Raw genomic sequence first — 26,458 nt, 5'->3', positions numbered from 1 at the left:
TTTCTCGGACACGCAGCTCCTAGTTGGAAATTGTCCACTGCTGTGGACAGACTGCTGCACACTGAGACTCCTCTGCCACTGATGGCAAGTCTTTTCTCTGTATAATAAAAAAAATGAAAGGCTGTGGATGTGGTCTACCTTGACTTCAGCAAGGCTTTTGACACTGTTTCCCACAGCATTCTCCTCAAGAAACTGGCTGCTCTTGCCTTGGACTTGCGTACACTTCGTTGGGTTAAAAACTGGCTGGATAGCCAGGCCCAAAGAGTCGTGGTGAATGGAATCAAATCCAGCTGGAGGCCGGTCACTAGTGGCGTTCCTCAGGGCTTGGTACTGAGGCTGGTCCTCTTTAATATCTTTATCAATGATCTGAATGAGGAGATCAAGTGCACCCTCAGTAAGTTCACAGATGACACCAAGTTAGGTGCATGTGTCGATCTGCTCGAGGGTACGAAGGCTCTGCAGAAGGATCTGGATAGGCTGGACCGATGGGCTGAGGCCAACTGTATGAAGTTCAACAAGGCCAAGTGCCGGGTCCTGCACTTAGGACACAACAACCCCAAGCAGAGCTACAGGCTGGGAAATGAGTGGTTGGAACGCTGCCTGGCAGAGAAGGACCAGGGAGCATTGGTGGATAGTCAGCTGAATATGAGCCAGCAGTGTGCTCAGGTGGCCAAGAAGGCCAACGGCATCCTGGATTGCATAAGAAGCAGTGTGGCCAGTAGGTCTAGGGAAGTGATTGTCCCCCTGTACTCGGCTCTGGTGAGGCCACACCTCGAGTACTATGTTCAGTTTTGGGCCCCTCGCTACAAGAAGGACATTGAGGTGCTCGAGTGAGTCCAGAGAAGGGCGACGAAGCTGGTGAGGGGTCTGGAGAACAAGTCCTACGAGGAGCGGCTGAGGGAGCTGGGTTTGTTCAGCCTGGAGAAAAGGAGGCTCAGGGGCGACCTTATTGTTCTTTATAAGTACATTAAAGGAGGCTGTAGTGAGGTGGGGGTCGGTCTTTTCTCCCACATGCTTGGTGACAGGACAAGGAGGAATGGGCTAAAGTTGCTCCAGGGGTGTTTTAGGTTGGATATTAGGAAGAACTTCTTTACTAAGAGGGTTGTGAGGCATTGGAATGGGCTGCCCAGGGAAGTGGTGGAGTCACCATCCCTGGAGGTCTTTAAAAGATATTTAGATGTTGAACTTAGCGATATGGTTTAGTGGAGGACTTGTTAGTGTTAGGTTAGAGGTTGGAATTGATGATCTTGAAGTCTCTTCTAACCTAGACAATTCTGTGATTCTGTAATTGCATGGTGTAGGAATCCTGGAGCTTCATCACTTTCAGTGACTCTAGCTCACTAATGGCAAAGAGGAGGCTTCAGAAATGGATGCGCATTCTCCTCTTTCACCTTCTCACACACACAAAAGCTGCTGTTATGAATGGCAATCAGCATTGCTTTGAGTCTAATACACAGAGGACAGCTAAGCAAATGGAAGCAGAGCTAGCTCTGACCTTCCTCGCTAGAACTGACAACAGGCAGAAGAAACAAATGAAATGGTGCACATCCCTGGGATCTGCAGTCCCCTGCATTGTTCAACATCTGGCACTGCATCAGAACAACTTGTTCACTAAACACAGTCAGATACAGTTTAGTCAGACGTATTTCAACCTATAGCTGCAGTGAGTCAGAACACCTCAGAAAAACTGCCTGCATGTGCAGGGATCTGGGATGCCCGTGGAAAGGAAGCCCAGGCAGGTGTCTCCATTGGCCCTGGGAGAGCTGACATTTAAGAACACAGGAAAGAATTCCAAGGACTACTGTGGAGTTTCAGAGCCATTAAAGCAGCTGCTACTGCCCTCTTGAGAAGCTGACATCCCAATAAATATGCCGGGAAAGAGGGGAGCAGAACGTTATAGCTCCCCAAGCCCTTTAAGCCAGCACTGCTGCTGAGAAGCGCAGCCCCCCTCTTCCCCAGCTGCTCTTGCTCACATCTGCACCAGCCTTGGACTAGCACTAACATTTGCGAGGTGATGTGGATGTGATGCAGACGGGGACTACCCCGGCGCAACAAGGCGGCTGGTTCTGTCCCACCGGGACGGTGCCAGCAGGAGCAGCGCGGGAGGCGCGCTGGGGGCAGGCACCGCGCGTGTGGGGGTGGTGGTGCTCCGCCATGTTCTGCGGGAAGACACCCAGCACATCCCCCCCCCCCGCCTTCCTCCCTCTCCACCCTTTCCTCCTCCTCCTCTCCGGCCGGAGGGCGGAAGGGACGGGGCTTCCCTGCCGGAAGCGGCGCGAGGGGCCATGGCGGCGCTGGTGCGGGCCGTGGTGAGTGGCAACGGCGGCGGGAGGCACCGCCACCCCCCCCCTCACCCGCCGCCCTCCGGCCCGCCCCTCCCCGCGGCATGGCGGCGCTCTGAGGGGGCTGAGCGGCCCCTGCGGCCCCTCTGCCGTGCTCCGACCTCACAGCGCTCGCCCGGGGCGAGGAGGGGGCTGGCTCGGGATGGGGAGGCTTCCTCTGGGTTTGTGCTTCCATAGGAGCCCTGCAGGGTTTTCGCGTTCTGGGCTTGGGCTTTATATTTGAGGATTTATTATTATTTTTTTCCTCTGAGGGTTTCCCTTTCTGGAGATCCCTGTCTCAGTTTAGAGGTGTTATAAAGGTTCCAATTTCCGTGTCAGGTGGAGGAGATTGGGTTCCTGTTAATGAGAGCGGGTTACTAATCAGCTCCTTCGTTTCCCATCCATGTGTACATTTTTGGTCTATTGGCTTTTGAAATCTCAGCAGCAGGTTACCAGATTTCAGCTTTGCATCTAGAGGTTGGTGCCAGGATCTGATTCCCTGCCCCAGTGCAGATACGGGCATGGCCAACGCTGCTAGCTGGAGACCAGTGCTTGAGGAAAATGGAAAGCCCTTAATCAGAGAGCTTGCGCAATTAATCCACCTAAGTTTTAGAACCGATGTCTCAGGGTGTGGTTTCGCAGGCATGATGAGCCCTGCCCTTTCATCTGTCCATCTGAAAGCAGCTGAGAGCAAACTTGCCTGAGAGCAACTGAAGCGCAGTGAGCGTGAGTTCCTGCCTTCCTTCTGCCATTGCTGCACTCCGACCTTACTCACATCGCTATGCTGTTGCCTACCTCTCTGTGCCCCAGTGTTTTTCTTGACCCCTATGCTCTGAATGCCAAAGCAGCAGAACTGGTGGAATATAAAGTTAGTTTCCTGCTGTGATGAGTTGAAGAGGCAGTCATGAGCAAAAGTGGAGGGGGAAGCCAGGGGGAAGGGGAGCTGAGCGCTAGAGGAGCAGTGAGTCACCGGGGGTTCAGCTGTCTGAGGAGCTGTGCCCCAGGGTGCTACTGGCAATGCCAGGCTGTGTGCACAGAGGGGGCAGGACACATCTCCCAGGCCTCCCTAACCCTGGCTCTTCTCCCAGCTACTTCTGGCATTCGTATGGCAAAGTTGGTTCAGTTCTTCAGCCTAGCCAGAAGAATTTCTCTTGGGATGAGAGATTTAGTTGGCTGCAATTTTTGTGATCTGAAGAGCCTCATTTTGTGATTTTGGGAGAAGCATTGGAGCATTAGTAAGAATGGGAGGATGCAGCTGGGAGGCTGGGGAGTTCTAACAGCAAGCAACACGCTTCACCTCAAGCTTTGTACTATCATAGCATTACTGATCCATGGTGTTTCCTAGTATCTGCATTTGCATTAGGATTTAATAGTTTACTAATCAAATGAAAGTAAGTCTTCATACTTTAAACATCTCTTCCATGTATTAAAAATGGGAAGGGACTGTTTTGTTTTCCTTTGATCTTCAAGCCTCCTTGGGTTCTCACGGCGTATGTTATAGTCATGATTATTGTCTGAACATTTCAGTTAATAGTGCTGTTACGATACAATTGTCTTTTACTTAAGAAGAGTTCCTGATGAATGTTTGTGTGTTACCTAAGGTTTTTTGAAAGGTTGCCAGGAGGATTTAGATGACCCGTGGGTATTTGTTTTTATCTGAATCCTGACAAGACAGCTAGCTGCAGGAGGTGCTTATGCTGCCTGCGAACTTAAAGATCTATTGCAATCTATGTGTGTTTTCTTATTACCAAGAATAAGCCTCAAAAAATCTGTTAGACACATTGGAGTCTTTTAGTCATTCTTTATCAATTAAAAAAAAAAAGTGAATTTTCTTTCCGGCTTTTAGTGTTAGTTAAACTGTTTGTATCAGAGCACTGGATTGCCTCAATAATTGTTTTCTGTTACTCAGCTGAAATGTAGACAGCCCACCACTTCCTTTGATTAATCTGTTTCTCTTATCAAACTCAGGTTGCATTACTTTACTGTAAGGCAAGATTTATTTTTTATTTTTTGCAATCAGAATTTAGATTTCTGTCAAATGCAAGTTTGGAGCTTAATCTGAGGGTTGTTGTACAAATGAGTAAATCTGTGGAAGCAGGATGACAGTTATACTGTCTTTCTATTAGGATCCTCTTCTTCATTGCTACTCTTTCTGTTCCAGAGCTGCCGGACTGGAGTAACTCAATGGATAGCAGTATGCAGTGGACTATTACAGACAGCCGTGGTCCAAGGCCAGTGTAGAAGGATGCTCCATAGTATTTTCCAGGTAGGATGTCACAGTATATTAAAGTGTGTAAACACTGGGATGAATTTGAATCTGGAATACTTTTTCAGTAAAGAGGCTTCCAGAAGTGGTGTCTTCACTGTGTATTGCTGAAATATCGAGGCAACTTAAAAGCTTTCTGCTGCTGAAGGAGTGAGGTCCCAGTCTTTATCACACAGTTGTCTTGATTCAGAATACAGAAATCCAAACGTAGGTGTCATTTTTTCAAAGCAGCTAATTACAAACAAGTCACATTTGCAGATAATTGCCAGCATTTTATGTTATAGAACATTTCTCTGCTGTACAGTAGCCTTGGACTTTCTAGTATAGATGGTATGTTTACCTAGCACAGAACAACATTGAGGAATATTATTTCAAAATTGCTTTGCAATTTTACTTCCAGTTTTAAACAAGCATACCTAGTATCAGATTGTGTCTATAGTAAATCAACAAGAGGATTGCTTAATAGCAGCCAATTATAGAGGTTAAAATGCATATATAGGAATGCAATACAAAACACAAATGGGAATAGATGCAGGTTATCAGAACAGAAATAGGGTATGTCTCTGGGTGTTTCCTTCACGTGTGCAAGGTAGCCAGAGGAGATTAATCCTCTTTTCTCTTTTCCTGTATATTACAGCTTGTAGAGCCAGGACTTACAGAATTAGAAATTTCTAAGCTCTTTGGCTTTGATGTCTATCCTCTGATAAGACCTTCCAGTCCTGGAAAAATCACTTGTGCTTTTGTGACACTAATAAAGCACCAGCCCACATAAAGTAACGTATAGCGTTGAGAGTAGTGAGAGAAATTAGCAGTTGTGAAGTTGATTGATAAAGTTAGACTTGACTCTGAGCCACATGTTAGGATTTAGAGGCTTCTGGGAACGGCTACACTGAACAAAACAGCATATTTGCTTTGTCTGAATTTATTCATAAATAGTTTGCTACTGGCTTGGGCAAGCTGTAGATGTATGATAGATATGCTTTCCAGTGTGGCGCTTCTTAGAGATTCCACTCGCTCCTGTACGATGTTTTGTTATTATGCAGTAGCTGTGTAATGCAAATCACGTGCAATGTAGAGGTTACAGTGACGACTATTACCCTGTAATTTGTTTTGCTCAAGTCTTGGCCATAAAGGCAGTTCAACGGACTATAAAGTTGTAGATTAAAAATGCCATAAGCTCTGTTTCTCTGCAAGGCCAGGAAAAATAATTATTTTTTTTAAGAGGCAAAAAGTGTAATTAGAAGTAGTTTGTGAGTCAAAGCAGTTAAGCTGTGGTTTTTGAGAGTGGAGCGTTCTGCCGGTCCATTCCATTAGTACATTTTCAGAAAACTAGTAAATTCGTGAAGTGGAGCATTAAGCATGAGCAGCCATTTTATTTGTAGCAGTTATGATATAAATTTGTGCTTTTTTTTTCTTCAGGATTATACCAAATTGGCTTGGAAGCAAAGTGAGGGTAATTGGTGTAAAGTTAAGTATTTACTAATCAATGGTCTCTTCAATTTTTCTTTTTCTTTTTTTGTTTCGTCATTTTTACTAGAGACACAAGACTGGCCGGTTCCAACTTTCTGAAGCCTGTGGTGGATTTATTCAAGCCAATGGAACCATTAAACAGCTAAATAGAACATTTTACAATACAAATAAGGTTAGAAGAGTTTTATGTTTTTATTGTCAGGGCACATTGTTCTAGGAATTGTACAAATACAGGTAATGAAATGCTTTTGAAAGCATGTAGGAGATGATTCATCTTTTACGTAAAATATTTTAGTACAGCATTAACAATGAATCCAATAAATTGAAAAGAAACTCTGTTGCTTTCCAGAAAATGAACTGCTAGTATAGGAGAGTCAAATCACATTTGCTTTTTTTGGGAAATGAGCCCAATGAGGAAAGAAGCAAAGTTGGGAAGAGTAGTTATTGGGGTGGGGGTTGGTGGCAGATGTTCCCTTCTTACCTTCAAAGAAGGAAGAACAGATGTTGTCCGATGTTGTCCATACATATTAGAAGTGACAAGATGTTTCCAGATTCCTTATCTTGGGGATAGTGTGTAACAATGGTTTTGCTGTCTGCTTAACACTGACATTTGTCATGCAGTCTACTAATAATGACTAGTTATTGTCGTACCTTTTCCTGTTCTTCCGTCCTGTTTTGTTAATTTGTGGTGTCCACATCTCTTACATTTATTTTCTTTTGTCTTAGAATAGAAGTTTTCCAGAGCATGAATTATTAGTTTAGCACTTAATCTAAGAGAGTCAATGTCTCTCATTTAATAAATGTCTCGATCCTGCTCTTGTTATTTCAGTATGAAAAGAATGGCAAAATGGAATATAAGCAAGAAAAATGAGAGAACAGAGGGAAAAGGAAAGTTGACAGGGAACATCAATTATTTCTTTCTTTTTTTTTTTTGTATTTTGTGTCAAAATTAACAGGATGTATATTATTGTACCTTATTTGTACAGATGTACCTTATTAACGTTTATAAATATGTAAAGGATGAGTGTCAGGAGGACAGAGCCGGGCTCTTCTTGGTGACACCCAATGATAGGACAAGGGGCAACGGGTGTAAGATGGAACATAGGCGGTTCTGCTTAAATATGAGAAGAAAATTCTTTGTGGTGAGGGTGACAGAGTACTGGAACAGGCTGCCCAGGGGGGTTGTGGAGTCTCCTTCTCTGGAGACTTTCAAAACCCACCTGGATACATTCCTGTGTGACCTGACCTAGGTGTTCCTGCTCCAGCAGGGGGGTTGGTCCCTTTTTGTGGTCCCTTCCAATCCCTAATATTCTGTGATTCTGTTTTGAGCACTGAATTTCAGGTATTGAGCAAGAAAGTCAGCCTGAGGCTTATGTGCCTTTCAGTGTTTTGATGAGCTAACTTTAATTTGAATGAGACTTCAAAAACTTTTATCTCTTGTGTTTGATTTTATATACATTTATATGACTTTAATTGCATTTGGCTGCAGTCATGGCATTGGCAAGGTGAACTGCATGTCTCTGTCCATACATTGAACCAAGCATTCACTGCTTAAATCTCCTCTGTGTTTACTGAGGTAGTCCAGTCAGACATCTGAATGAAGTAAGAATCATGATGTTCCACAGTAAAAAGCCATTTTCCAGTCATTTTTTCATTTCTTTTTTGGTGATGAGCTAACAATTGAATCAAAATAATTTTGGCTTTTAACTTAACTTCCTCTGCATAATGAAAAGTCCATAGTGGGGGGGAACTTCGTAATGCATTTATAGACAAGAGGTGTGTAGTAAAATTAGTCTGCCTAGATTCACTAAGAGTTTAATAGCATTTTAATTCAACTGGAGAAGGTGGAAGTTGATGTAGTGAGTTCAGTGTGACAGTGATTAGTAAGAATAAAGTTCTGTATTTAATGCATCCTATCATTGACTGGCTGGAGGGGGCTTATGAAGTCATCTTACAACATAAGGTTAGATGTCATTTTTAGTGTAGAGAAGAGTATTGTGTGGGATAATCTTGAAGAACAGAGTACTAAAGCTTGGATTAAATTTTCATGTACACATTCATGAACTCGCTGCATCCATCATGTGTTGCAGATGCTGTTGTTTTGCATGATAGCAGTGGACTTGGTGAACAGGTTTAATAGCCATTAGGTTTAAAGGGTCTGAGGTCCTGGACAGTGTGATGCTGTCTAACTAGGTGACTGATAGTAAAATGGCATTGAGCATGTTTCTTTTTAGTTACCTGAATACTAAGCGTGATGGAGGTCAAGACATTAATAGCCATCCGTGGATTGCACGAGTGCAAATCATTTTATCTCAAATGCTAATGATAGTGTGTACTCTCTGGATATACGTGGGAGTTGATTATGGCTCTAAGCTAAATTTTTTGTAGCTTTGTAGTTAATTTTTATTGAAGTATAGCAACTAGTGCTGGATATGTGTCAGTATTTAAATATTTGTGTATCATTCATGCCGTTTCAAAAAATAGTTGTGCTAGGAAAGCTATAGAGAATACAAAAAGAATAATGAGAAATCTGAAAAGCCTTCTATATGAGAAGAGGCTATTTTAGGACTCATCTAAATCACGGTCTGATAACTGATGGACCTATACATAATACTGGTCTGTAAAATTCGTAAAAGGTACTGAGAAAGGGCATAGGACATGGCTGTTTGCGGCTTCTTGTAGTTAAATTGAAAGCTTCCAATGAAATCCCAAAGTTGGGTTTAAAAGAGGCTCAAGGGAATTGATTTTACGTAACAAAGCTGTGAAAGTCATGTACCACAATTCTATGTATTATGGAGGTTAGATGGTTTTAAAAACTGTTTTGGAGTGCTGAATTTGTAGCTGCCAAGAATAAACATGTGCATATGTTTTCTAGAACAGGAGTGAGCATTAAAAGCTGGGCAAATATACCACAGGAACCTGCAGTGTATGTGACTATTTCTCTGCTCTTCTAAGCGTCTCTTCTAAGCATCTGCAGATGGTCCTTATTGGAGATGGGGTACTTCTCTGAGTAGTCTAGCCATGCATGGAAGTTCTTATGTGGCTAAATTGCTTCCCTGCTAAGAAAATTCTTTTCTTAGTATGTTCACATCTTAGGAGGAAGTGCTTAGAGTGAAATTCCAGTGAGTTAAAGCAATTTAACATTTCCTTGGTCATGGAAGTTTCTCAGATGATAATGGCTCTCAGCTGCATTCCTCAAATATATGTACAAGATACATTTGCAGTAGATCTTGGTTAGAATGGTTAAAAGTAATTTATTTATAACATAAATATTTATACTGCATCCTTCATTGATTAGAAATTATTTGCTGGAGTACAAATGATAATTCCTGTTGGCTGATATAGTACTGCTAGGAAGTTTTAGCCAGAATGTCACAAAGATTTCTTACCAGCCTAATGCTGTATAGTTAATCTGGAGGAAAACATTTATCTTCATGTTTGCAAACACTGCAAATCCTTGAAGAATAAATTACTCCTCTGATGTAGATTTTCCACAAGTAAAATTGAGAAAAACCGCAACGGGAATAAGAATTCGGAGGAGCTATCTAGTAAGATTTCAGTAAGCTTTTCACTGGCTTCATGTGCCTTCATTAATTTTATGATGGAGCGGATTGCTTTTTATCATACATAATTACTCTAGAATGCAATATGACTGTGAGAGTAAGACAGGATGTGAAAGGGCCAACTGTTTACTATCTGTTTACTATTCATTTACTGTCAATTTACTATTTGTTATTTACTCTGTGTTTGTGATTTGTTTGCTTATTTTATCTGTCTGAGTAAAGGACAGTCATCCAGAAAGAATATGGTAATTTCGAATAAGAGCAATCTTTCAGAAATCAGACCTCTGTACAGTCTGAGCCTGAGCTTCCAGTGGGATGCTCTTATTGGAACAGACACGTAATGCTTGCATTTATATACAGAAGAATGTCAAGAAGGAAAGACAGTATATACTGTTTTGCAGATAAAACCTAAATATGTATTTGTTTTGTTGAGCAGAGAAAGTAAACAGAAAATCTGAAGTTCTCCGTTAAACTTCTAGCTTGTCAAACTAAAATAGTCAGATCCAACTGCTGAGACTGATGTATATGGTAATCTTTCTGTTTTACAGCATCTTTCTGCAAAAGATACCTTGCAGACAGAAGAGAAAGTGGGTCCTTTCACAAGGATAATAGAAGCAATGGGTTTCACAGGACCTCTGAAGTATAGCAGATGGGTAAAGCATTTATTTAGTATCTTGGTTAATACTTTCAGCTTTCTTAAAAAGCAAAGACAAACAAACAAAAGCAGAAAAACTCACAACTGTTTTTTTTCTTGCAATAGGAACAATATTTATATGGAACAATTCTAATTATTATCCAAGTATGTCATCACTTTATAACGTGGGGGATATAGTAATATAAGCTGGAACCTGCTTTGGTCTGTGTTGTCATCTTTGACCTAAGTAGGAACATTGCATTAGCTTTGTAGAGTCTTTAAGCCTTCTTGAATTTCTTCAGATAGCCTATTTTCCTCTTCGTTTGTGCACCAAAGAACACAATAACCACCTTACTATCTTAAAAGTCAGTCCAACATCTGCACAGACCAGCATCTTGTCTCTGTTAATGACCAGTACCAGTTATCTAGACAGAATTTAATTACAGTAAAAGCATATAATGATACTTTTCTCATGTACTTCCCAATTTACAGCAATTGCCTGTTTCAGGATTTCTTGAACAAGAGTTGGCATTTTTCTGTAGATGAATTTTTATTTCATAAATCTGTGCAGTTACACTTTGAGCTCTTGTAAGCTTGTAACATCTACAGCATTCTATATCAAGGAGTTCCATAGCTTAAGTATCTGCTGTGGAAAGAGGTACAGTTGTTTTCTATTGATGTTTTTTGATTTTGTCATTTAAAAAAAAAAAAAAAGTGATTATTCTTTCCTTGGCATGTATGTTCACCTTTTCCCTTTCACTTGTGACTTTATAATCTTATATATGCTATATTAGCTGAACTTTTTGCTGAACTGAAGAGACCTAGTCAAACTTGTTTCTGTTATTGAAACAAGTTTCATGTCTTGATTTTCATTGGCCTTCTTTGCATCTTCCCTTGTTCTGTGTTTCTGTGACAGGAGGGTCTCTGAAATGGACAGTAGTGAGATGTTACTGCTGTTTCAGTAGTAGCTGCCTAAGGCGGAGTCACAAATAGGTCCTTCTCTTCGGTGTTTGTAAAATAGTCCTTTTATAAAGCAGTTGTTAACAGTGACTAAATGAGAGCAGTTCTGTAGGAGACCTCCAGTTCCTTCTGCACAATGGAAAAAGACAGATGCAATTCTGAATTTTGCTGTGAACCGGGTCACAGGAAAAGGTGACATGACTGGGAAGGGCTGAGCCCAACTGTGCAGATGTTAAAAACTTATAAGGTGCTTTGAATATCTGCAAGGCAGAGTGGACTTCCTGTGAGACTGATCTGAAACTGTTGCTTATTGCATCTTGCCCCTCAGAAAGAAAATATAAAGAAAAGATAACTGGCAGTTATGGGGGTGAGGTATTTTGCTTGAAAACCAGTTGCTTATATCATATACTGATAAACATCATGAGAGGGTAGTTTCTGTCCCATGTGTTTGTGTACATATTGTTGTAATAAAGATTCTTGTTAGCTGCAAGTGTTGATTCAGAGCTCTCCTTAATTGCTACTCTTTAGTGCCTGCTTTTGGCTAGGGAGCTTGGGTTTGGAGAGAGTTATTTTGTGGTTAGGGCTCAGGAGACCTGAGTTCATTTTTGGCCTTGCCAGTGCTCTCTATGAGATCTTAGGGACGTTTTCTTAATATTTCTGTTTTTTTCTTTCTTCTCCCTTCCCCCTTACCTCTTCTACACACCAAAACTTTCATGATTAAATTTCACCAGTTTCTCCTGTGTTTCTTGTCTTATTTAAGGGCTGGATTGCAGGAACTGTTCTTTACAGTATGTTTTTAATGTCTAATAACGCTTAGTCTGGAGCAGTGACTTTCACAGGGGAGATCTCTACTCCCAGGCCAGGCAGTGTTTCTTTTAAAATTGAAACCTTCAGAACTCTGGTAAATGGTGTAAATTACTTCACTGCAAGAATTTTAGACGTATAATCAATTGTTGAGAAAGCTTCTAATCCTTTGTTTTTGACAGAACCTTGTGATTACTGAGTAAAAAATTAATGGCCTCTGTGTTTCCACAGCAGATCAAGTGTAACTTTCCTATCTTTCTTTTGGCTGGAGGAGCCAAAATAAATAGTACTTCAGCAGTTTGAAGTGCCATTTGATAGGCATTGAGTGCTCATCTATAATATATTGATCACCAAGACAATCCCTAGTAGTTACCAATGAAAAGAAAAGAAAACAAAACAAATAAACAAAAGAACCAATGCTGATCCCTGGCTTAGACATGTATGGGAGTAGGCTTTGGAATTTTAAAGTTTTTTTAATTTTCTCCTCCCATGATGTTGGTAGACAGGAATAGCTGTCAGTTATTCTCTTTCACAACTTTGTCTGTTATTGTGCTTTTTGAAGCTTCAGCGTGTCTGTCTTAGTTATCAATGATGCACTGATTTTTTTTTTGTGGTGGAATGGCAAGCCATGAACAAAATTTAAAGTTCTGAAGCACCTGAAATATACCTCACATCATTCATCACACAGGATTGCTTTTTTGCTTTTGAAGCTTTGTTGGCCAAATCTCATTTTTGTGGGGAAAAACAAGATATTTTTAGTACATCTGGTATATCACTACTTAAAAAATAAAACATACAGAACACTAATGTATACATCAACAGGTAAAAATATTGGATGAATCTAGGCGTTGTGTGTTGGGATCTTTTGAGCTTCTGTAGGGAAGCTATTTCATTTATTTTTCTGCAATGCTAGTTTTATACTAAACTAGATTTGGAAGGGTATTCAGGCAGCCACTTAGCCATTTTTTGCCTCGAGGCAAGATGAATTACAGTTGTGTAATTCCTGGGAAATAATAATTTATTGTGCTCTTGAAAATCTCAGCTGATAGTGAGTCTCAAAAGAAGTCTTTTCAGAAGAATACAGCATATGTATTTAACAAAAACAGTAGTGTTCTTATGATGAATGATTGTATTCATCATGTAATCAAGTATTGTCTTTTCTTTTTCTTTAGAAAATTAAGGTAGCAGCTTTGCGCATGTACACATGCTGTGTGGAGAAAACTGACTATGAGGAATTCTTTAACAGTAAGTTGTGTATTTGAAGATACTAGAATTTGGAGTGTAACCCTGGTGAGAGAACTTATGATGAAAAATAATTAGATAGGTTTACATGTATATCTATAAATAAGACAACAGTAAGACTTGCCATATGCTAACAGTGCACAGCCAACTGGAAGCTGACTATGCTACGTTATTACTTTAAGCTCTGAAGCTGCAAAGGTTCAATGGCATGCTCTGGCTTCTGGAATTGTTACATTTTGTCCCCTGCAATGGAGAATAAGAACATGGTGGGATTGGTAAAACCAGAATATCCTGGAATTGGAAGGACATTGCCATTTCTATTACGAAGGGTGGGATAAGCTAAGAATCCAAATGTCTCTTTCTTTTTTACCATGGTCTGATGGTCTCTGTCTTACCCAGTCCCATGACTAGTGAGAAAGTCCAGTGTAATCAGGATACAGGCATGAGAGAACCATCCCCCTCCACTGATGCACAGCTTCTTTTAATGATACAGGATCAGTTAGATTTCAGGGTTCTACTTGTCTCTCTTCCTTGTATCTGGTTAAGCCAGGACACATCTCCTGACTAGTTGGTGTGACTAGAACCAAGACACGTAAGTCTCTCCTTTAAGTATATACGAATTTTAGCTGGAATTGTGATGAATTTTCCTTGTTGCACAGTTTTGTGTTTGTTTTTTTTTTTTTTAGCTATCAGTGAAAAAATCTGTTGCTGCTTTTGTTAGTATCAAATACAGATTGGTGAATGGGGAGCTGTATGAATCACTTAAGTAAATTTCAAATAATTATTCTTATATGAATTTTTTCTCATGACAGTGTGATTATGGTTGTACAAGGCATAGGTGGGAGCTGCTGCTGCTTCTTCAAGAGATCAGCTGAAGGTGCATCTTTGTGTTTTAATCTAGTGCAGAACTTTCTGAGGGTGGTTTGGCACATGGTATTGCTGCTGCAAGATTTTCCAATGGCTTTCAAAGGTTTTCCAAAACTGTGATGTGGTTTCAGTGGTTGTAGGGAGAACTCCGTAAGTAGTAGGATTCATCACTGATGATGAAAAAAATTAGAACCTCATCTTTTCTGCACACGCACATCTCCCCAGCTGTGTGTTCTCTCAGTCTTTCTCAGCTAAATAGTCTTGCCATATGTACCTCTCAGACATAAGTTTTGCAATTTTTAGCAGTTGTTTCACTATCTCTGTTTAACAGATTAATTGAAAAAGATTTATAAATGTTGCCCTAGATTGAAGGATTTTCAGAACCTGTCTAGGAAAGAGATACTGTGTTTTTTGTTTGCTACAGATTCTTCTGGCTCAGTACTGGGCAAAATGACTTCAATTATTATTTTTGTATTATTTTTGTATTCTTGGTACTGTCTTACCATTTTAAAGAGAAAAATTCCCGGAGCTCCTCCTCTCTTCAAGCATATCACAAACAGCAGGTGGTCTTTCCCTCCTTTTTCTCCAGAATGTCATAGTTGTTCCTATTGTCTTTTTGCTCTACAGTACAAGTTGTAGCCAGTCAAGTTCTAAATTTATACACAGGGAAATCTCTGCTTGCATTCATAGGAGACCTTTCTAATGTAAGGAAGTAGTTTTGTTGACGCTGACTGTATGATGTACCTGTTGGTGTAAGTATGCCTGTGATGTTGGTGTCTATGGTGGTTGTTCCAAAGAACCCATTGTTCTAATATAGACAGATGTTTCTGTTACTTCTATCTCCTGCAGCTGTTTGGGGAATTGGCTCTAGAACCTAATAGGCATGTGATCTGTGTTTAAAAATTAATTCCCCTAAAAGATAGACTGGATGGGGTGGACAGGAACCTTTTACTTTGTTTGTTTGATTGTTTATTTTTAACCAATGAAGAGCTTTAGGTTGTACACGTAGTTCCACAGGCAGATGAGTTGAAAGGGTGGCCAAAAGGAAAAGGCTCACTTCTCCATCTTCCTTCCTCTTCTCTGCATGGGCTTTTTGCCTGTGTCTAGTCTGTTCAATTACCATGTCCTCTGATGAAATGTTTATGTCATTGAAAGAAACTAGCCTGCTTTTTTGCTGCCTTCCTGTTTTGCTGTGTTAGTGAATTAGTGACGTATGGAAGGGACTGATGGCCAGAGGCTGTGGCATAAAATAGGTGGTGAGGAGTATGTGGTTCAGAGGTGGGAACATGGCATACAAGATACCCAACTTAGTTCAAGTCGTCCTGTTTTAATCAAACTATATCAGTCAGGAACAGGTTTTTCCTTTTCGAGTTGGTCCTTTTTCAAGTAAAGGGAGCAACACCTAAGCCAGAACTACGACTTATTCTCAAAAGAGCAGTCTGGGAGACTAGTAGGAACAGGAAGCAACTACGGTAGTCTCTTAGCTCTGTCTCTTGGTGATGTAGCAAACACAGGTGTGCCTGAGACCATGCTGATGTGGGTGCTACACACCCACACAATGAACTGCACTGCTCAAGACCCCTATGAATGGTAATGCTGCTGCGTGAGACTCAGATCAGGTCTGCCTGCACCAAAGCTGACTGCATGCAGACCTAGCGGTGTGATTATGTTTTGCTGCCCCCAGCACTTCTGGCTGTAGTTGCATGGTGCTGAGATATCCAAGTGAAATGAACAGTCAGCTCAGGTCTCTGGAGATCTTATTAGCTTTTTCTCTGTAGTTTGTGAAAGCTGTTAACCTACTGAGCTGGCCCTGAAAACAGTACGCCCATGCATGTGTAAAACCATTTATGGGCTGATTAACCCCGTGTGATCAGAACTGGTTTGTCACAGAGTTGTCTTCAGTGTTTCTGGACCTGCTTTTGTGATGTGGTTACCTCATGGCTAGAATAATAACTGTGATATGACCTTGTGGAACTCATACTGGTATGTGGATTTTGTGAGGTGGTTCTCTGACAGGTGACTTGGGTTGGCTGGATATTGTAGTGTTGAGGACTAGAACAATGACATAAAATGCACGTCTTACAGGCTATCTTGCTGTCTTGGTGCATTTCCGCTGATACCTTGTGCATTTTTCTGAGAGTTTCTCTCATGCACTGTGAGCACTGTCTGCTGCCCTTCTCTGCATTATGCTGTGGAACAGCAGTTCCTAAAACACTATGGATACGAGGTACATGAAGCTTCTGTAGCATAGAAAGGAGGTGTTCTAACTGAGGGTCTCCAGTATTATACTTAAGTTAACTTTGGTGTGTGTGCCATTCTGCTCTCTCTTTGTCCATGGATGATTATAAAGCAAAATTTTGGGAACTCTGCTTTTGGGCTGACATCCCAAATATCTGCTACACTGTGTTGCTTATATGGAAAGTGAGGCTGTTTTAGGATTTTTTCTGTCCTTTGTATAAAGGAGAACAGAGAAGTAGTAGAGGGAAGTAAGATTACTGGTGCAAAACCTTCTGTGCGTAAAGCTTGTAGAGTTTGGGTAGTTCTAACAAAATATAGGAAGCTCCTGTTTGTGAGGAGAACACTTCATGCTTACCCTTATATTTGAAAGACCAGAAGAGCTGTTAATATCAGGTAGGTGATACTGAGAGCTGAGTTGGAGTTTGAGCATGGAGTGTAGGGTTACCTTGAATTTATCTTCATCTGTTAATAGTGTTAATTGCCCTGTTGTTATGCAGCTGCAGTAACGAAGAGCTGTCCCTATTTCAGGTAGTTCTTAGTAGGGTCTATCAAGAAGCACAAAAGAGATGGAGTTTACCTACAGTGCTTTGGATTCTTCTGGCTTCCGAAGCCCATCAGGCATCCTATTGGCACCTGCTGCTGTCTCAGTCATGCTCTGAGTGGAACGCTGATGTAGTGCACCTATTTTTTTTTTTTCAGGGTGTGGGGATGCTATCCAATTGTGTTCTTCCTAAAATTGTGATAGTTGCAAAGGTGATCTATCATGAAAAATTCTACATTCAAGTTTGCTTCCCCTACTTGATGAATTTTAAGTGCAGAATATGACTGGAGAAAGAGGTACGTCCTCATAATCATGGGCATTCATGTCTCTTATGTGCACAGGTGTGAACAGGAGGTATTCTGTAGGCAGAATAGATTTATTCCCTAGCTGATACTATCACAGTAATATCGTAGGTAATTACGCTTTGTAATATTTTTTTTTCTGCATCTAACTATATTCTGAAGGGAATAATTTTCTCTTGAATTATAGGATGCATATTTCTGCCACGTTAGTTTCCTGGAATGAGGTCTTTCAAAACCCCAAATTTTATAAGTACCTTCTTTCAAAAAAGCTGATAACTAAGGGGAAGCTTGTTGCTTCAAAGAAACCATCTCTCCTTCAAGTTTAGGATACAGTCAGTCTTAATATTGAAGTTAAAAAAAAAATGAATTATGGAAATAGAAGTGCAACACTTGGAAAGCTAGAGGAAAAAATTCTTCCCTCCTGGTTATTGAACAGGTGTTTACAAACTCTCAGTATTTCCGGTAGTGGAGTTGTGAGCTTTGCTTTCCAATGAATTGTTAATTTTTGTGGTAGGAGACTGGTATGTGGGAATTGATTTCAGGAACCTCTCTCTTTTGAATGGAATGTTTCACTCTGTGTCTTACCTGTGGAACCTTCATTTAATGAAATGGTTTGATTAATGCAAGTGCTGTGTACTTTCTCTCTGATTAGAGATGCCTTAGCAAGTCTTTATGTCAAAGTAGTCATTTTTAGGCTCTTGAACTATTCCTAATAGGAATGAGACAGCCAGAAAGTTAGATGGGTGAGGAAAACCTCTGTTTAATCTCCAAACATAGACTGTTAGTGTCTTTTTACCCTCTTAGAGGTGGTGTGGGTGATACATGGGCATTTGATGCTGAAGACTGGCACCTCCTATGCCCTGGTGGAGTTATCTCTTTGAGGAGGGAGCAATAGTGATTGTTTGTTGTGGAGGATGCCTGACCATGGTTGGTATGTAAAAAGAAAGAGGCTGTAAAAATATTGCTTCATAATCCAGGTGAGCCTCCTTGGTGGTACTTGGGAGCCAGGAAGTATAGGAGTTGGGAAAGAATACATTCCAGTACAGAAAAAGATAAGGCTGGCTTCCTTGGGGCATATCTGACAGGAGAGTCTGTTTTTGAATACTCTGGCCTTCTTAAAACTAGATTTGAATAGTTCAGAAGACAAGATGAAGTGCTTGGTAGGCGAAGGCAGCTGTGATGATTCCTTCTCATGAGGGATTCTCTACTGCTGTTTAAAAACTTCTTCAGGAGACAGATGTAGAAATAGCTTCCCACAAGGAAGCTTTAAGATTGAGAGGAGCTGGAGGACTTAATGTGCACATAGCCCATAGGTCCATGCTTTTCAAACATGAGGAAGAGGAGTATGTTGTGGCCTATAGACTAAATTTCCAGCCCCACAGCCTCATGACATGGTACAAATTCGGTGTGAACGTGCCTATGGAAACCTCTATAGCCCAGTGGCTATTGTAGAAGAACTAAGTATAGAAGAAGTTGTTTCTATGGTTGGTTGTTTTTAATACTCCTAATATGGCTAGAAGCAAGGTATACCCCAGAGTGGAGTGGGTTCTGCAGCCATGTAGCAAGTCCTGACAGCTGAGTTAGAGCCAGCATGGTGTCCTGCCTCCAGTAGGAGGCAACAGCACTTGATAAAGGATGAGTGTAAGAACTGAGCAAAGCATCCATTGTTACTGCCTTGTTATTCTCTACTGCTTTGGGACTTTAGAAGCCACGTATTTTTCTTCTTAATTCTCCGTTATGGATTTTTTTTTCTAATATAAATTTTATCTGAGTTCTACGCATATGAAATCTTTTGGAATCTGCAGTGTCCCATGACTGCATGTTCTAAATTTTAAGCACATGTTTGACAGTAAATGATGTTTGCTTCCAATATGTATTGACTATGTAGAGCTAGAAATTAAATTACTAAAATGTATTTGGCTTTTGGTGGAGTGAATTTCTGTTAGATGGGGAAAAAAAAAAGATGAAATTCATATTAATATTTAGCTTTGTTTCCATCAAGGGTGCCAAATGCCTGATACTTTGAATTCCTGGTTCCTTGTAGCACAGCTTCATGTCTGGTAAGTGGAACTTAAATAGTAATATAACTATTCTTAGGAAATAGAATGATAAGTACCTTATGGGGGGCGGAGGGGGAAGTAGGATATATGGTTATTGATAACAATGTTTATATTCAATTTACTAAATACTGAATTTTGGTAGTTTTCTACTAAAGAGCAAAAAGACCCGTGGAGAAGCTAACATTGTTTAAATCTCTGAATTCCTAGGTAGTGGAATGATCTGTGCCATGAGTTTTCAAAAAGCCTTGCCTAGCCTGTGTGGAAAAATCTTATTTGGGTGTTTTAGGAAAAGTTTAAATTTATGTAGAAGTGTTTTAAATTGTGAGAATTTGTGGTGGTTAAAGTTGCTGCTTGTCAGAAGCATTTAACAAATTATAGCGCTGGCATTTATTCTTGCACCTCTGAAATGTGCACACAGGTTGGTGAATGCCAGCTTGGCTTTATGTAAAAATATTTAACACCTTACACGTTAAGTGTTTTGGCACCTTTTCTCATTTGTGAAAATAGCCAAAAAAAATCTGTTCTTCATCTAATATTACCTACTCATAAAGGTCAGAGGGATGCACAAGGGAGTACAGTTTCATGAAAGACCTGGCACTTAACAAAAATTACTGAAGTACATAGACTTGCACTCAGCTATCCAAAGGCTGAAAGGAAGTTTGTACTAAAATAGTTGCCTTACGCACAGGCCCCTTATTTCCTTGCCTCCTTTTTTTCCCCTTCCCTCTTTTTAATTTCCTGTCTCCTCAGTATATTGAAAGATGGGGCAGCTCATTTCACCAAGCAACGAGTAAATTAGCAGAACCATTGAATCAGTTAATGAAATCAGTGGAATCATTTAATGGATTACCGTTGAGACTTGCAGTTTATTTCTTACAGTTTCCTGTGAAAGGGACATTAATAATTGAATCAATAAGGCAATCGTGTTTTGATATTCGGAAAACTACTGCAATAAATTTCAAAATCAAACCATTTGTAAATACCTGGGGGAAAACAAAGAGGAGTAACATGAATCTGCAAAGAACTCTCTTTTTCACATCTTGATTTTGCATTGATAGGAAAATGTACCTTGTGCCAGCATCATGGTCAAGATGTATAATCTTCTCTCATGACTGACAGGTGTAAAAATAAATAAGGCAACTATGGTAGGGAACTGTGATAGAAAAGGAATACTGGATAGAGAACTTTTTAAGATCACTGCTACATAAGAGAAAGCCAAGAATTTGAGCCTGTGGTGCTAAGGAGACAGCTAATGAGGGACATTGAAGTTCTTTTATGCTTAAGGTATGGTCAACATGTTGACAGCAAGGTACTACACAACATTGAAGAAACTAAATCTCTGCTTCATTTGACAACAGACTCCGAAGTCTGTTGCAAGACTTCATCTGAGTATTGCGTCCCATAAGGAAAACTGCACTTGTTAAAGTGTTGAGCAGTTTGAGAGAGTCCAAAGGAGAAGAACCATCAAGTTTGTAGAAAACTGTTCTTGCAGAGAAATAATTATCAGATTTGCATAGAAAGGAGTGAGGTTACTGTACTACTTTGAGATTTGCTGCTTCAGAAGAAAGGGAGTAATCTGTCTATGGTTCATCCTAGGAGAACAGGAAGCAAGGGGCTTAAAATTGCACCAAGAGAGTCTTAAATAAAGACATTTTAAGAACAAGTTTATCTGGACTGTCTTAGACATTTAGTTGAGGCATTCCTGTCTTACCTTGAGGGAATGGGCTAATTGACCTAAGCAGAGGCACGAGGAGGGAAGATGGCTACGCAGCCAGGCTCAGATCTGTTAGCTTGTGTCCTATCAAAAAAATATACATGGTTGTAAATACAGTAGTTAGTGAACTTGATAGGCTGAAGCAAAGGATAACATGCAAACATTCTAAAGAATAATGAGCAAGAATTCAGAATTCTGCTTCTTACCATTATTCTAAGCTACCATTGGTAATAAAGTATATCATGACATATAGCTGAAGTCTACTCAGGAACTTCCTTCTCCAGTATCCAAGTTGCTGACCGTTCATGAATGATCTGGGTTAAACAGAGTAAAGCAATAGCTTTCCAAAATTCTTGTTTATACTTCTGTTGTTAAGCCAGAGTAATTTCTCTGATCTAGTGTAACACAACCCTAGAAATTGTTGTTCAGGAACAACTGAGGAAGCCAGAATGACTGGCTATGCAGGGGATAGTATGAAGCTCTGAGTGGGCTTTATCCGTGGAAGCATATTATCACCTTGATTGCGTAGTACTGAGCCACATTACAGCAGTTGAATGGGGTGATGACAATTGCTGCTTCTGGTGTATAAGCTAGTCAGTGGACATTACGGGAATACCGATGGAAACACTCACAGCTGAGGCTCTTGTGGGAAACTGCTACTTCTTGCCTAAGATAGATAGAGGTGAAGGTTCTCCTCTTCCTTTTCAGGCATCCTTTCATATATTTTTCTTCTAACATAACCTCTCTGCATGCATAAATTATCCAGCAAATGTTAGGTAGATAGATTTCTAAAGACAGTTTGGAATAATCCTGCTTTCGTGCTTTGACGAAGATGAGTCAGTATTTGAGTAAACTGCAGAACAGATTCAGTAGTGAAACGATAAAATGTTTCACACTGTGTTGATCCAGTTAGAATGTTTATAGTCTTTAAAGAGTGTGTGTCTTTTTTAAACCTCAGACAGCAGGTGTAGTAACACACTACCAAATTTTCAAATAAACTGCAGATTTCCATGATCTCACTCGTGGTGCTGCAGAACAGCTCTATGACAGCACTATGCATCCAAACACAGAGAAACCTTTTAGGCTTCAAGGGTAGCCAGTTTTAACTCAGAACACTACTCCATTCCTGCTCATCAGTGACCAGTTGTTAACTGCTAGTCTGTGAACTACTCTCCTCTTGGTTTGCCATTGCTAAGGCAGACTAGATGGGAACCAGTGTTTATGCCTGTGGGGATTCTTGCCAAGCCACTTTTTTTTTTCCTTTTTTTTCTTTTGCTGTGCTTGTGTATTGAGTGAGAGAAGCATAAAAATATTTTTCTTAACCCAGAGTTAGACTTCTAAACTTAGTCTTTAACTCGTTGACTTACGAGTGAGCAAAAAATTTTGGATACAATAACTAATTAACATTTTCATACAAGTCAATTATATAAATACACAAGAGGAACAAAGGTCTTGAAACTGGTGGAAGTAAGAAAGAAGTTTTAAGCTTGCTGTGTGTTTGACTTGTGGCAAGATAGACAGCTGTCCTGATGTCTGGACCATTGGTTTAGCAGAAAGCTTTGCCATTTTTCTGAGGGCAAGATGCTGACAGATTCACTTTTTACTACCATCTTAATTGCATTTAGTTGCTGGGACAGTGGTGCTATTAGACTGAAATGGGGTTGTCACTGCCACAATATAAACCTTGGGAATTCTTACATGGCTCTGTTTCCTGGAATGGGAATTGCCACTCATCCCAGTGTTCCCTTCACTGACTGTTGCCTGTTCCCTTTTCTACCCACCCTCTACCCAGGTCCTCTGTCATTGTGGTGGTTTTACTCGGGTGTGCACCCAAATTCTACCATGGCTGCTCTCTCACTCCCCCTCCTCAAAGGAAAAGGGGGAGAAAATACAATGCAAGGGCTCAAGGGTTGCGATAAGGATGGGGAGTTTGCTCAACAATTATTGTGATAGGCAAAACAGGCTCAGAGTAGGGAGATAGTAAGATTTATTGCCCATTACTAACAAGCTAGAGAACTGAGGAACAAAGGAAAGAAACCAAAAACGCCTTCCCACCATCTGCTCTCTTCCACCTCCTTGCCCCAAGTGGGGCGAGGGAATGGGGGTTGTGGTCAGTCTACAGCACTTTGTCGCCACTGCTCCTTTTTGGTCACTCTCTTCCCCTGTGCTGTGTGGTCCCTTCCCACAGGATAACATCCTTCCCGAACTGATCCAGCGTGGGCTTCCCACAGGCAGCAGCTCTTCCAGAACTGCTCCAGATATGGGTCCATACCACGGGGTCCAACCATCAGGAGCACACTGCTCCAACCGGGGTCCCCCATGGGCAGCAGCACCTGCCAGGTCACCTGCTCCTGCGTGGTCCCCTCTCCATGGGCTTCAGCTCTGACCTGGAATCTGCTCCAGTGGGGGTCCACCACAGGCCGCAGCCTCCACCAGTGCAGGTCCACCTGCTCCACCGTGGTACTCCATGGGCTGCAGGGGGACAGCCTGCTTCACCATGGTCCTCACCACAGGCCGCAGGGGACTTCTGCTCTGGCGCCTGGAGCACCTCTCCCCCTTCTTCTTCATGACCTTGGTGCCTCCTCTCTCTCTCCCAGCTGCTGTGTAGCAGTGTTGTGTTTTTTTCTCTTCTTTCTTAAATATGTTCTCACAGAGGCACAAACAACATCACTTATTGGCTTGGCTCTGGTCAGCGGTGGGACCCTTATCTAGCATGGGGCAGCATCTAGATTCTTCTCACAGAAGGCACTCCTATAGCCCCCTGCTACCAAAACCTTGCCATGTAAACTCACTACGGTCACTCCACCTTATGATCACATGTCTATGTGACATGCCTCAGTTCCTCTCTCTGGCCTTCTGACCTCATTATGTTAGGATTGTGTTATGTTGGAGCCAGATCCATGGAGCCTCTAATGGTTGCTGTCATTTTCAAAAGCCTCCATCTAGGAATCAGATTCTGGCCCAAAGGCTATACTTTTATTGTTGGTGCATCAGTTGAATGACCCTTGTATGGGACTTACATGTATGGTTCTATTTAGGGAAAAAAAAAAGAGTAGAGAAGCAATGTAGGTTTTGGTGCCTTCAGTTTTCTTTGACTCTGTGACTCATCTCTGGCAATAAATTTTTCTATCTTTGCAGGTTAAAACAAAGTTTTATTTACTAATCAGCACATCACATAGAATCCATCATAAAGATTGGCACCTGCCCTTTTACAGGTCAGCCCAACAGACAAATTCCAAATGTTTATGATTTTCTCTAAGCTGGCATTCACGGAGCACCAAATACTTCTAATGTCTGAAGGGAAGCCCAGATCTTATCTCCACTGAAGGAATGAACAGATGCATAAATCATTTTTTACCTCTTAACCTCTTCTTTACCTCTTGTGGTACATTCACTATTGGTAATACGTGGCTGCTTCAAAGAGGCCTGCAGTAGTGCTGCTCTGTTCCTTTTATAAAGTTGTGAGAAAAAGCTTTTATGTGAGCAGTTCCTAAGCTGTAGCATGTCTCTGTGCAAAGCTGTGACTTATTTTAGTTTCAATGTTTGAGCTTCACTGCATCCACAGTAACTTAGTCAACCCAAACAGGCTCTTCTAATCTGAAAAACAGGAGCCAAGCTGACTGGTAAAGTGGAGAACGTGGGGCTGATGATGGGACTTGTCTCTTAGGTTAGTGAGGCAATAGCCTGTATTTCAGTTCATGCTGTTTACAAATGTAGGAGGAAATAAAAGGAAATGCATTTGTGGTGGTGGTGGTTTATTTTTTAAACTGAATAGCAGCAATTAATTTCAAATGGCTTTAAAACTTGTTATAAATTAAAAAAAAAGAAAAATAAAACAACCCAACCTGGTATTCATAGTAAGATTGCAGAATCATCTAGGTTGGAAGAGACCCCCAAGATCACCTAGTCCAACCTCTGACCTAACACTAACAAGTCCTCCACTAAACCATAGCACTAAGCTCTACGTCTAAACGTCTTTTAAAGACCTCCAGGGATGGTGACTCCACCACTTCCCTGGGCAGCCCCTTCGAGTGCCTAACAACCCTTTCGGTAAAGAAGTTCTTCCTAATATCCAACCTAAACCTCCCCTGGTGCAACTTTAGCTCCTTCCCCCTCATCTTCTCACCAGGCACATGGGAGAATAGACCAACCCCCACCTCAATACAGCTTCCTTTAAGGTACCTGTAGAGTGTGATAAGGTTGACACTGAGACTCCTCCAGGCTAAACAACCCCAGCTCCCTCAGCTGCTCCTCATCAGACTTGTTCTCCAGACCCCTCACCAGCTTTGCTGTCCTTCTCTGGACTCACTTGAGCACCTTGATGTCCTTCCTGTAGTGAGGGGCCCAAAACTGAACACAGTACTCGAGGTGTGGCCTCACCAGAGCTGAGTACAGGGGGACAATCACTTCCCTAGCTCTGCTGGCCACACTGCTTCTTATACAAGCCTTCTTGGCCTTGTTGAACTTCATACAGTTGACCTCAGCCCATGGGTCCAGCCTATCCAGATCCTCCTGCAGAGCCTTCCTACCCTCAAGCAGATCAACACATGCACCTAACTTGGTGTTGTCTGCAAACTTACCGAGGGTGCACTTTATCCCCCTCATCCATATCATCGATAAAGATGTTAAAGAGGACCAGCCCCAGTACCAAGCCCTGGGGAATGCAACTAGTGACCGGCCTCCAGCTGGATTTGACTCCATTCACCACAACTCTTTGGGCATGGCTATCCAGCCAGTTTTTAACCCAACGAAGCGTACGCAAGTCCAAGGCAAGAGCAGCCAGTTTCTTGAGGAGAATGCTGTGGGAAACAGTGTCAAAAGCCTTACTGAAGTCAAGGTAGACCACGTCCACAGCCTTTCCTTCATCCACTAAGTGCATCACTTTGTCACAGAAGGAGATCAGGTTTGTCGAGCAGGATCTGCCTTTCATAAACCCATGCTGACTGGGCCTGATCACATGGTTGCCCCACAAGTGCTGTGTGATGACTCTCAAAATAAGATCCTACAACACACAAACTTGTGATTTCTTCTAGCATGTACTGCGTTTAGGGGTTTTACCAAGTGGTTGGATGTGTATCCTAAGATCCCTGTAGTTGGAATAATTTAGGACAATGCTAAAGTGAGTTTGGGTGATGTCTGTAACTTGCTTAAGCTTTTGCAACTTGTCTAGGACAGACTCTTCCAGCATTTTAGTATACCAGGCCGAATTAACAGCTGGCTTCTAGCCTAGGATTAGACAAGATATTTGTTCCTACTCCAAAGAGTGATATGTTCTTAAGGCTATGGAATTTAGGTTGCAGTACTGTTTAACTAGATTACAGTACTGTCAGCCAAAGTAGAGTTTGCTGTCACTCTCCCATAGCTGAATTGGCCGAAATCCAACAGATACAGCTCTTGAGAACAGAATAGACAAATTTAGGATATTTAAAAAAACAAACCTTTGTTCCTGATCACAAAAGCACGTACTCTAAGGAGA

The 26,458-nt window shown here is 41.3% G+C and overlaps 1 protein-coding gene across 1 annotated transcript in view; it reads left to right on the top strand.

Annotated features, from left to right (window-relative positions):
• Positions 1-2,269: 2,269 nt before the first annotated feature.
• Positions 2,270-26,458, top strand: part of UQCC1 (ubiquinol-cytochrome c reductase complex assembly factor 1) — a 51,086-nt gene continuing 26,897 nt past the window's right edge. Inside the window, exons 1-6 of the mRNA XM_084296887.1 lie at positions 2,270-2,309; positions 4,483-4,587; positions 6,125-6,229; positions 10,169-10,273; positions 13,191-13,263; positions 19,211-19,268. Of these exons, the coding sequence (XP_084153013.1) occupies positions 2,286-2,309; positions 4,483-4,587; positions 6,125-6,229; positions 10,169-10,273; positions 13,191-13,263; positions 19,211-19,268 (470 nt within the window). The 5' untranslated portion in view covers positions 2,270-2,285. The remainder of the gene's footprint in view (positions 2,310-4,482; positions 4,588-6,124; positions 6,230-10,168; positions 10,274-13,190; positions 13,264-19,210; positions 19,269-26,458) is intronic.

The sequence above is a fragment of the Netta rufina genome (assembly GCF_964035555.1).
Source record: "Netta rufina genome assembly, chromosome: 16".
Lineage (NCBI taxonomy): Eukaryota > Metazoa > Chordata > Aves > Anseriformes > Anatidae > Netta > Netta rufina.
Note: the sequence above shows the minus strand (reverse complement) of the source record. Positions and strands in the feature narration are given on the sequence as shown.